This window comes from Passer domesticus, chromosome 22 (genome assembly GCF_036417665.1).
Source record: "Passer domesticus isolate bPasDom1 chromosome 22, bPasDom1.hap1, whole genome shotgun sequence".
Lineage (NCBI taxonomy): Eukaryota > Metazoa > Chordata > Aves > Passeriformes > Passeridae > Passer > Passer domesticus.
The window spans coordinates 1,024,339-1,034,869 of NC_087495.1; the positions used below are offsets into that span (position 1 = coordinate 1,024,339).

Consider the following 10,531-nt stretch of genomic DNA (forward strand, 5'->3'; position numbering starts at 1 on the left):
CCACCCAAAGATACAAAGATACAAAAAGAACCCCCAAAAATAAACTTCCACAGCTTCAAACCATAAACACAACAATTTAATACGACGACAAAAATCAAAGCAAAAGCCACCCTAATCCTCATGCATGCGCTTGGTAATTATACATGGCACAGCCACTCGCCCCAGGCTTTCCCGAGCACAGAATGTACTACCAGCACCCACGATGATGCCACACACAAGGCAGCCACCAGGAACAGGCACCCAGACCTGCCAAGGATGGCTACACAGGGTGAACAAACACTGACAGGGACTCAGAGACACCCAGTGATGAGCATTTTGGGAAAGGGAGCGCCTTCTCCCTGGGGCACTGAGGGGCTGGGGGCAGAGAGTGTCCTGGGTGAGTCGGTGCTCAGGGCTGGGGGGCAGCAGGGCTGCCCAGCACCTCACTGACAGCATCAGAGGTGGAGGACTGCCCAACAACTGTGCCCCAGGAGGGACCCTGTGCCCCAGGAGGCAGCCTGCCCCTTCCCAGAGCAGGGCCAGGTGTCCCCACCATGGCCCAGCATGGTGCCAGCGCATGACAGGCAGATGTGGCCATTCCCAGGTGGGACGGTGAGTGCGATAAGAGTGGGTGATGGGGCTGAGGAGTCCCTGTGCCAACAGCTTGGGACAGTCCCCACGTGTCAGCCGCAGGCAGGGCCACTCCAAGGTCCCCAGCAGTCCGGACACTATAAGAGGGGTGAGCAGCCCCATTGCGGCACCTTTGCTCAGCACAACCATGCTGGGAGCCGTCTGTCTCGTCGTGCTGCTGGGCTACGGTAGGTGCAGGGCATGGGGAAGGGTCAGGGCAGGGGGGACAGGCAGCCTCTGATGTCCCTTTGCTGGTGTCCCACAGCCTACGGATGCGGTCAGCCGGCCGTGCCACCACAGCTGAGCTCCCGCGTGGTGGGCGGTGAAGATGCTGTAGCCCACAGCTGGCCATGGCAGGTGAGGGGGCACAGGGACAGGCATGGGCACAAGGATGGGGACAGGGATGGGGACGTTCTGCTCTGACCCTGTGCCTCTGCCCTCACAGATCTCGCTGCAGTACAGCCGCTCGGGGTCCTGGAGCCACACTTGTGGTGGAACACTCATTGCCCCCCAGTGGGTGCTGACAGCTGCCCACTGCATCAGGTGGGTGTTGAGGTGCTGGGGGGCATCTGTGCCATGGAGGTAAGATGTCTGTAGGAACTGACACTCCCTCTCTCCCTGGCAGCTCTTCCATGACCTACCGTGTGGTGCTGGGCAAGCAGGACCTGTCACAGGATGATGAGCCCGGTTCTGTGGCTGTGGGTGTGGAGAAGACGATCGTCCATGAGAAATGGAACTCTATCCTTGTCATGTAGGGATGGAAAATATCCATGAGTGGGTGGGGGGCAACAAAGCTAGGGACCACTTCTTCATGGTTCATGTTCCCCTCTAGCAACGACATTGCCCTGGTCAAGCTGGCAGAGGAGGTGCAGGAGACTGACACCATCCGTGCTTCCTGCCTGCCAGCTGCTGACAAGGTCCTGCTCAACGACTACCCCTGCTATGTCACCGGCTGGGGACGTGTCAGGAGTAAGTGGGGTGTCCCTGAGAGGGTCCCCGGGGTCCCTGGGAAGGGGATGTGCAGAGTGTGAGGTGTGACTGTCCTTGCAGCCAACGGGCCCCTGGCCGATGCCCTGCAGCAGGCCCTGCTGCCCGTGGTGGATTATGAGACCTGCTCCAAGTGGGACTGGTTGGGCAGCCTCGTGCGCAGCACCATGGTGTGTGCCGGCGGCGATGGCGTCGTCTCTGGATGCAACGTGAGTGTGGGCACGGCTAGGTGCCACCTGCCCCCAGCCCAGAGCAGGACTGACAGTGGTGCTGAAGCAGTGCAGGGCAACGGGTTCCATGGGAAGCACAGGAGGGAAGGGGATGGAGCTGCAGTGGCATGTTGGAATAAATCAGCCAAGACTCCATTTCCTTCATGCAGAAAGACAATTCTTATTCACAAAGCTTATATTTATAAGAAATATCAGAAGGCACTGTGTTAAACCTAATTGGTCGCAATACAGTGAAAACTCAGTTCACTGGTTGATAAGCGCTATTGGATATGTCTACCAAATTTTCTCTCTCTAGATATGTTTCCATTTTTCCTTTGTGGGTTCTCATGGGACAAATCTTATTGTTTACAGAGGTGCATTTGTTTTTCACCCTCAGAATAGATTGTTGGGTTAAACAAACCTCTCATTCCCAAAATAGCTTCACATGGGAACTTGCAAATCACTTGTTAGCTGCACTTAGAAGAAATGACAGGTCAGCTTTGGCAGTTTTAGCAGAGTGAGGCCTGATTTCATAAGGCCTTTCTTTTATAATTCTTCTACCTGTCTACGTCAGTGCTGTGTTGGATGTGGGGTGTGCCAACAGGGTTCCCAGGAGCAATGGCCCACACTGTCTCTCCCCACAGGGCGATTCTGGAGGCCCCCTGAACTGCCAGCGCGATGATGGGATCTGGGAGGTCGAGGGCATCGTCAGCTTCGGCTCCGGCCTCAAATGCAACATGAAAAAGAAGCCAACAGTCTTCACCCGGGTGTCTGCCTACATCGACTGGATCAACGAGGTGGGTGCCCCTTCCTCTGCCCCCATGCAGGCTGGCCACACTGCCCCTGCCCCGCCAGTGGTCTCACCATGAGCCTCCCCTTGCCTTTCTTTGGCAGAAAATGAGTGAGAACTGAGGACACAGCATGGAGCACAAGCACCGAGTGTGATAAGGCAATAGTGCTAAGCTGGTCTCGTGTGGTTCTTTCGAGGGGACATGGTGGAGCAGAACCAGGGGGTGTACCTTGTGGTGCTGGGCTTCTGCCTGTGTGCTGGGGAGAGCCCCCGCATTGGGCAGTGAGGCTGGGCAGGCTCCTGGGGAGCCTAAGGTGGGCAGAGATCCCACAAGGTACTCCCAGCTAGGAGTAGAGCCATGGCCATAGCCAAACCAAAGGGTTCAAGGCTTGGCTGGTGGTTTGATGGGAGAGTGGCTGGAATCCAGCCTGGTGGTCCTGGGAGGCTCCAGGGAACTTGGGATGGGGCTATAGGGCCCCTAGCTGGCCCAAGGAGGTTTTAGGTGTCTTGGCTGGCGCTGGGATGTTTCAGGGGGTCTTAATGGTAACTGGGCTACTTGATGGTAGATAATTTATAATGGGGTGTTGAGGTAACTGGGTTGGTCCTGGGGGTCATTCTGCAGGCCCACCACATTCCCTCTACCACCTGTACTGCTGGAGTGCTCCCACTCTGTTTTCACCTCTGCCAGGGATGCCCTGGGGAAGGAGCAGCCACTGCAGTCCATGTCATGGAAAGGAGAGGGACAAGGCTGAGCCATCTCTACCCAAAATCACCCCTACCCCACTCCCAATGCTTCCTTAGTGAGGGAAGTGGGGAAATAAACAAGGGGAAGAGTGCAGGGTGACCTTTCCTGAACAGGTCCGCGGAAGATGGGATCAGCCCTGGGATCACCTGCACGCCCAGATGCTCTGTACAAAACTGGACAACATGAGACAGGGCAGCCCAGAGCCCCACTCCCCTGGGGGATGGAGAAGGGGAATAGAGAAGACAACCATGAGCTCTCACAAACATCTGAGCACAGGCAAGGCGACCACAGCCACATCCAGCTCCAGCTGGACCCTCCTTGGGGTGCTCAGGGCAGCCCTGGCTTCTTCCTGCAGCACCCTCAAAACACCTGAAATGCTCCCAAAGGAGCATGGAAATACTCAGTGACTGAAAAAGCAGATTGGATATTGCCAGGTTCCCTGGGAATCCCCAAGCACCCCTCAGAACAGACCTACCCTAAGGCCTCTGTACCACACAAGGGTGGCTCCAAGGATGATTTCCCCCCTCAAAATCCAACTCAGATGCAGGATTTCTGACCCAAGGCCATCATGTTAGCAGCTCCTTAAGAACTTTACCTCAGCACTGGTGTTTCAATGAATCCTCATCAGTCTCCTGCTGTAACTCCCAACTGACTCCTCAAAAGGAGCAGGATGCTCCATAGGCTGGCACAGCCACATTGTAAATGACCAGACAGAGCAGCACAGACATGAGTGAAGGTTCCTACTCTTCCCAATTCAGAGGAGCCTTCAGGAGGTGCTGAAATGGCAATGGGGAGATGGAACAGACAAGGGAATACAGCTAAAGATTTGCTTTTTAATTGCATTTATTAGAAACACTGACTGCAAAACTCATCCCATTTCATTTGAACATCAGACCCTGGTCCCCTCAATCAGTTACCTGGACAGCACAGGACACAAATATCATGATCAGCAAAGAAAAACACTCTGAGGTCAAGTGTGGTTGTGTCAGCATGAGCCAGAAGTGCTCTCCTCTGGCTCTGTTCTCCAGCAAATGGACTTCCTGCTCCATCCACATTTCCCATTGGCACAGCACAATCTCCATCTCATCTCCACTCCATGGCAAAGCCAGCGCTCGCGGATGACATTTCTCCAGACAAATATCTGGACACACAGACAAAATCCACAGGGAGCACTGACACCAAGTCATGGTGGGCACAGATTTCATTCAGGCACAGGAAGAATCTCCAGTGCTCGGCAGGGGGCTCGGAGCCCACGTGTCAGTGGCACATGAAGAAGAATTTTTTACGGAGGAAATTGAAACATCCCGGGATCTGCTTGTACCTCCCCTTGGCAGAGACAGCATGTGCCACCTGGGAACAGAAGAGAGGATGAGGAATGGGATGCTCTCCCCATCCCTGGGAATCAATGGCTGCCATGCCAAGGTGACCAAAGAAGCACCACAACAACCAGAAAACAACAAGAGGATTCTGTAAGTCCTCTCTCCCTCCACACTGGACTTTTCTCCTACCCATGGAGAACAGAAAAAGTATCTGGGGCATCTACACCTGTACACAACTTTGGCAATATTGAGTCAACAAGGCACACAAAGGAAGATGTTGATCAGCCACACTCATTCCATATCCCTGTGCATTGTGCTCCTCCACCCCCAGGACAAGCTTACAGGAGCACCCATATCTCATCAGCTTGGATAGGACAAGCCATGACATTTTTTAGCAATTTTTTCAGAAGGATTAAAGCCTGTATTGCCAAGATTACTTCTCACTGGAGAAACCTCCAGTGCATTTTGGCAGATTGAGGCCAGACACTTTCTTTGTAATTAAACCTCTCTGCAGTACCTCCAATGAGCCCATCCCTAAACTCAACACTCAATATCCTCACTTATTTTTTGAGTGTAGGCCTACATGCCCCAACTGATCACACCCCTGACTACTTCCTTCATCAACAAAAAGCAGAAAAAAAAGGACATTTACCCTCACTAACATGCTGAGCAGGTCTTCCGAATGGGCATATTGCTCCAGCACACTGTCCAGCGTTTCCACATACCATGAGCCACTTAACTTCTCCCTCCAAGAGACAAAGCCTTCAGAGAAAGAAGGAGAATGTTATGCCAAAACCCATCTGCTGTTCTCATCCCAACAAGTTCCTGCCACTCCAACAGAGCCCAGTTGTCCTGAACTGCCCCTATCTTTGGCCATGAAGCTCTGACTGTTTTGCTAATTCCCCCATGCTCAGAAAAGGATTTGCACAGTCTGCTTCACCTGGAAAAGTTGAGTAGGAAACCAAGATGTCACTTGGTGTGGGCAAACTGGCAATGGCATCGGGCTCATCCACGTTATCCGATGAAACCCGAAACGGGGTCGCGTCCGATTCCAAGGAACCCCCAGGAGCTTCCTCTTCAGGCGAATCACAATCCACTACAAAGCCTTGATCCCTTTGTTCTGAAAAAAACAGCAACAAGACAGCTCCTGACCTTCATCCCACCCAAGAGATTCACAGTTGTACACCTGACGTTAAGAAAAGATGGGGAAAGAAAAGGGAAAAGGCCCTAGAACAAAGTAAGGCTTTTTGGCTGTTCAATGGCACTGGTTGAGTCAAAGTCATTGGTAGTTTGTGCAAAATTCCTCACTGTGTGTGAAGAGCTGGAGCGGCCTCTCAGCACACAATAAGAGAAGAGGCAGCTGGTGTGAGAAGACAGCTGGAGAGAGGGGCAGTCAATGAACAAAAGGGAGCCAAAGTCACAGCCTGACCACATCTCCGCAGCCCAACGCTACTGGAGCCAACACAAAGATTCACCTCCACCACAGGCCTGGATGAAGAACAGTTTGGGTTTTCCTCTCAAACTCGGGCAATTGGACCCATTGAAATAGTTCACAATCTTTTCTATGGGAATGGGTTTTCCATCCGTTCCGTAAACGCCTCCAGGAAACTGAATATGGCTCGTCTGCAAGAGGAAAATGGAGGAGCTAGTGACAGGGAAGGCAAGGCTAGTTCCAAGGGAGCCCATTTCCCATCAGGTGCTTCATGGCATGAGGTACCAGAACAAATCCTGGTGTTTGTGGGAATCCCTGTGGCCAAGTCAGGGTGAGGGGACATCCAGGAGACATTTGAAATGCACTAAAACCTGTAACTTCTGATATCCAACTCATATCCCACATCCTCCAGCAAAGGAATTCTTCATCCTCTGGTACAATGAGTGCATACCATACACCACTTTCCTAAGAATGCCTCTCCTCATCCTTTAAGAACTGACTTGGAATAAACACGCATTATTGCTAATAGCATCTCCCAGTCAGAGCTGGAGAATGGGAAGACTGAATCACCACAGCATGAGGCTGAGTGGGACCTCCATGCAGTTCTAAATTATTAGCCCCAACTTCTAAAATGGAAAACCCTTGTCCACTGGCACCACTGGATCAGACCACACCAGAGAAGCTCCTGTTTTCTTTAACCCCGAATAAGGGTGTAACTCTTTGAAATGTACTGCAAAGGCAGAACAAGGTTTTGACAGAGCACTTCCCTCTCACCGTGTGTAAGACCACAGGACAGGGAATTAACCCTTTCCCACACCTAAGGAACAAAGGGAGAGATGGGACAAACCCACCTGACAGCCATGGGAAAGGATGACCACAATGCAGCAGTCCAAAGCACTGTGGTCCTGCCGTGACAGCTTCAGCAGCTCCAACACCATTTCCTGTGTGGAAAACATCACAATGAGAGTCTTTTGAACCATATCTCAGCCACAGGTTACTGCCAGGCCCTGTTCCAACTGCACTGCCATGGATCCTGTCAACCTCTGCCACAGGATAACATGAGCTCCGAGTACAGCTGGCAAAAGCCATTGGCAGAGAGTGAGTATTTCTGCATCTCTGCCCTTATTTAACACTGGCTGCTTTAATGACACAGATTTCTCACCTCTCTACACCCTTTACAACACAGCATCACAAACCAAAGCACATTTCCACATTATTTATTTGATGAAATCCACTGGTTCTGACCAGGAGCTGGTGGGTGAGCAGAGAACCATGTCTTACTTTCAGATTATCAAATTCCCCCTGACACTTCCAGTAACAGCCAAGGATGGCACAGACAGACATGACACAGCTGTCCGAGCTATCCCAAAAACACAGCCTCACGAAATCCCTACAAATCTCAATGGGGATTCAACATTCATGCAGAAGAATGAAAATGTGCAAGGTCCTCTCCCCTTCTGCAGTTGCAGTGTAACAATAGAGTAACAGGATGCAAGTGGTTCATTGTTTCTTTGTGGGAGGTTTCTAGTGTGCTGACAACACAAGACACATCTCCTAAAGCACTCCCATTGCTTCCAGGGGCTCACCTCTCATCCCTGTGTCAGCAAGACACACCCAGCCTCACCTGAGCTTTCAGATCCCGCCGGGTCAGGACGGTGAAGCGCAAGGCCTTGAAGCGCCTCTCCAGCTTCTCACAGTCAATGTCAGAGCCTTCTCGGGTGGACAGACCCGAGTCTCTGGAGAAACTGACGTTATTGAGGATCAGGCAGTGTCCGCAGGGATCCGCTTTCATCTCATAATCCTGGCAGGGACACATCACAATTAAACTCCCTCTTATTCCAAGTGCTTGCTGGCTAATCCAGCAGGATACAATGTCAGTGAGGAATGGGAGTATTTAAAGTAGCTCATTTCACAGCTTTTTAATTTCTTTAGTCCTAGGGATGGGTAGGAGCACCCCTTCTCCATACACATCTTCCATCAGCAGCTGGGAACAAGAAACAACCCACTAAACTGGGGAAAGCCTTTGTGGAAAACCAGCTGCTGCTTTATCTGCAGCATGTCCAAGAGCAAGTTGAAATTTCTGGGAAATTCTTTTAAGCATCATCATCAAACCTCACCAAAAGGAGCCAAGAATTTGTGTTATCACTGTGGTAATCTTAAGGAGGATCTGGCTAATGACTGATCCACTCTGAGACCACTGGCCCTGTTACAGCCTTGGCGCAATTGCTCAGGTAAGGCAAAGTGAGAACCAGCTCCTCCAGAAATATTTTCTGGAGTCACTCATGAGACATAGAGTTTTTGCCTAGTAGGGAACACTTTCAGCCTTCTCAAATACTAACCTGGTCACGGCTCCTCTTGTCAAGAGCTGAACCTACAACACAAAACAGATACAGGATTCAGTTCACCACACTTCACAACAAGACCATGCTCCTAGAGTTCATGTCTTTCCCAATACATATGAATTTCTCCTTCCCACCACACTGGAAATGAGCCTTTGGCATGCTGTGGCTCTAGGAGTGGAATGTGGCTTACCCCGGGCTGACACAGGAGGCATTCGAGGTCTTTCACTCTCAGCTTGGACTGGGATAGACAAATGTTCATGAGGGGTCACATCTGTAATGGCATGGGTCAAAAATACAGAGGATGAGTCCGAGCTCAAAAGGTTCCACTGCTGAAAAGCAGGACACAGAGGCTGCCCCAAGTGGCTGCTGTGGAGGCCCCATCCCTGGCAGTGTTCAAGACCAAGATGGACTTGGAGCAACCTGGGATAGTGGAAGGTAACCCTGCCCATGGCAGGGGATGGAATGAGATAAGCATTAAGGTCCCTTCCAACCCAAACCATTCTGGGATTCTATGATTCTTCCAACAGTCACCTCTACCAGGATAATAAAATCATGACTTCCAGACTCTTGCCCACTGTGGGCGGGATCCCAGCTGCCACTCCCCATGCTGCTGTTTGCCAAAAACACACCACAGCCTCCTCAGCACTGACTTTTACGCCGTTTTCCCTCCCGCAGCTCCAGCTCCACGGGCTGCAGCTTGGGCAGCTGCGCTGGCAACGGCCAGGGTTCGCACTCCTGGATCAGCATCTGGGCAAGGTCGCCCTGCCCGGTGTCCCGCAGGATGGAGAGGAAGGCAGGGAAAGCCTGCTTCCCTCGAGTCTCCAGGTCAATGATCAGCTGCCGGGCTTGCTCTCCTCGGCTGCCAGCGCTCTGCAGAGGAGAAAAACCCAGAACAGGGGTTTGTGCAGTGCCTTGGGCAGCCCTTCCGACTTCTGTGAGCACTCAGGACATGAACACGGGGTAAACAACAACAAAATGAGTGGAAATAGCCAGAGACCCCCACCAGACCCCCAGCCCTGACCCCCCTCCAACAATGGACACCCAGCCCAATGAGGGGTCTAGAGGGAAAGGGGAAGAGGAAGCACCCCAAGTCTGGCCCCTGGGAACAAACAGACACCCCATGGCTGTCACCAGTGTGTGAGATGGGGTAAAAACACCCCCAGGCCTGTCACCTGTAACCAAGGGGGGAAACAGTAACACCTTAAGGGTGTCATCAGATTGGGATGGGGTCACAAAGAGAAACCCCTACACCTGGCACTGGCCGGGGCTGGGGACAAGAAGAGACAAGTGGGGGGGTGGTTCTCAAACATCTTATCTGCACAAGGACCAAGCCCAGGCCTTGTCATCAGAGTGAGGGGACACAGGGCCATCCCTCTGGGCCTGTCACCAGGACTAAAGGGACACGGAGTTCCCCTATGAGCTTCTCACCAGAGTGAGGGGACCTGGAGTCTCCCTTGGATTGAGAGGACACAGGACAATCCCTCCCACATCTGTCACTAGAGTGAGGGGACTGAGGGCCATCCCCCTGACCTCTCAACGGGCTCAGGGGACATGGGTTCCCCCTTTGGGCCCAAGAGAACACGGAGCCACCCCTCTCAGAGCTGTCACCAGGGTTAGGAGACAAGGGGGCCACCCTTCAGTCCTGTCACCGGGGCTCAGGGGATGCAGGAGCTACCCTGCCATGCCCGTCCCCGGCTCTCAGGAAACACGGACCCTCCCCGGCGCTCAGTGTCCCGCTCCCTGGCACCTGCAGCTCCTCCAGCATTGGCCGGGTGAAGAGCCCGCGCTGCTCCAGCGGGTCCCAGAGCGGCTCCACCCGCAGCGCCGCCACCAGCCGGGCCCGCCCGCGCCGCAGCGCCCGCCGCTGCTGCTCCTCCATGGCCCCGGAGCCGGGGCTGCCGGAGCCGGGCTCTGCCGGGACCGCCGCTCAGTGCCCGGGACCGCGCTCAGTGCCCGGGACCGCCGCTCAGTGCCCGGGACCGCCGCTCAGTGCCCGGGACCGCCGCTCAGTGCCCGGGACCGCGCTCAGTGCCCGGGACCGCCGCTCAGTGCCCGGGACCGCCGCTCAGTGCCCGGGATCGCAGCTCTGCCCGGGACC

The 10,531-nt window shown here is 53.4% G+C and overlaps 2 protein-coding genes across 2 annotated transcripts; one reads left to right on the forward strand and one right to left on the reverse strand.

The window, feature by feature from the left end:
* The first annotated feature begins 357 nt into the window (after positions 1–357).
* Positions 358–2,674, forward strand: LOC135285313 (chymotrypsin-C-like). Its single transcript, XM_064397496.1, has 7 exons — positions 358–797; positions 875–966; positions 1,055–1,152; positions 1,235–1,360; positions 1,442–1,578; positions 1,660–1,805; positions 2,450–2,674. Exons 1-7 carry the CDS (start codon positions 614–616, stop codon positions 2,672–2,674), a joined length of 1,008 nt encoding a protein of 335 aa, XP_064253566.1. The 5' UTR covers positions 358–613.
* A 1,491-nt stretch (positions 2,675–4,165) lies between these two features.
* Positions 4,166–10,395, reverse strand: CASP9 (caspase 9). Its single transcript, XM_064397350.1, has 10 exons — positions 10,181–10,395; positions 9,084–9,303; positions 8,624–8,704; positions 8,431–8,462; positions 7,716–7,892; positions 6,943–7,032; positions 6,135–6,282; positions 5,600–5,779; positions 5,312–5,421; positions 4,166–4,690 (listed from the first exon to the last, which is right to left on the reverse strand). The coding sequence occupies exons 1-10, from the start codon at positions 10,310–10,312 to the stop codon at positions 4,598–4,600; spliced, it is 1,263 nt and encodes a 420-aa protein (XP_064253420.1). The 5' UTR covers positions 10,313–10,395; the 3' UTR covers positions 4,166–4,597.
* Positions 10,396–10,531: the final 136 nt, after the last annotated feature.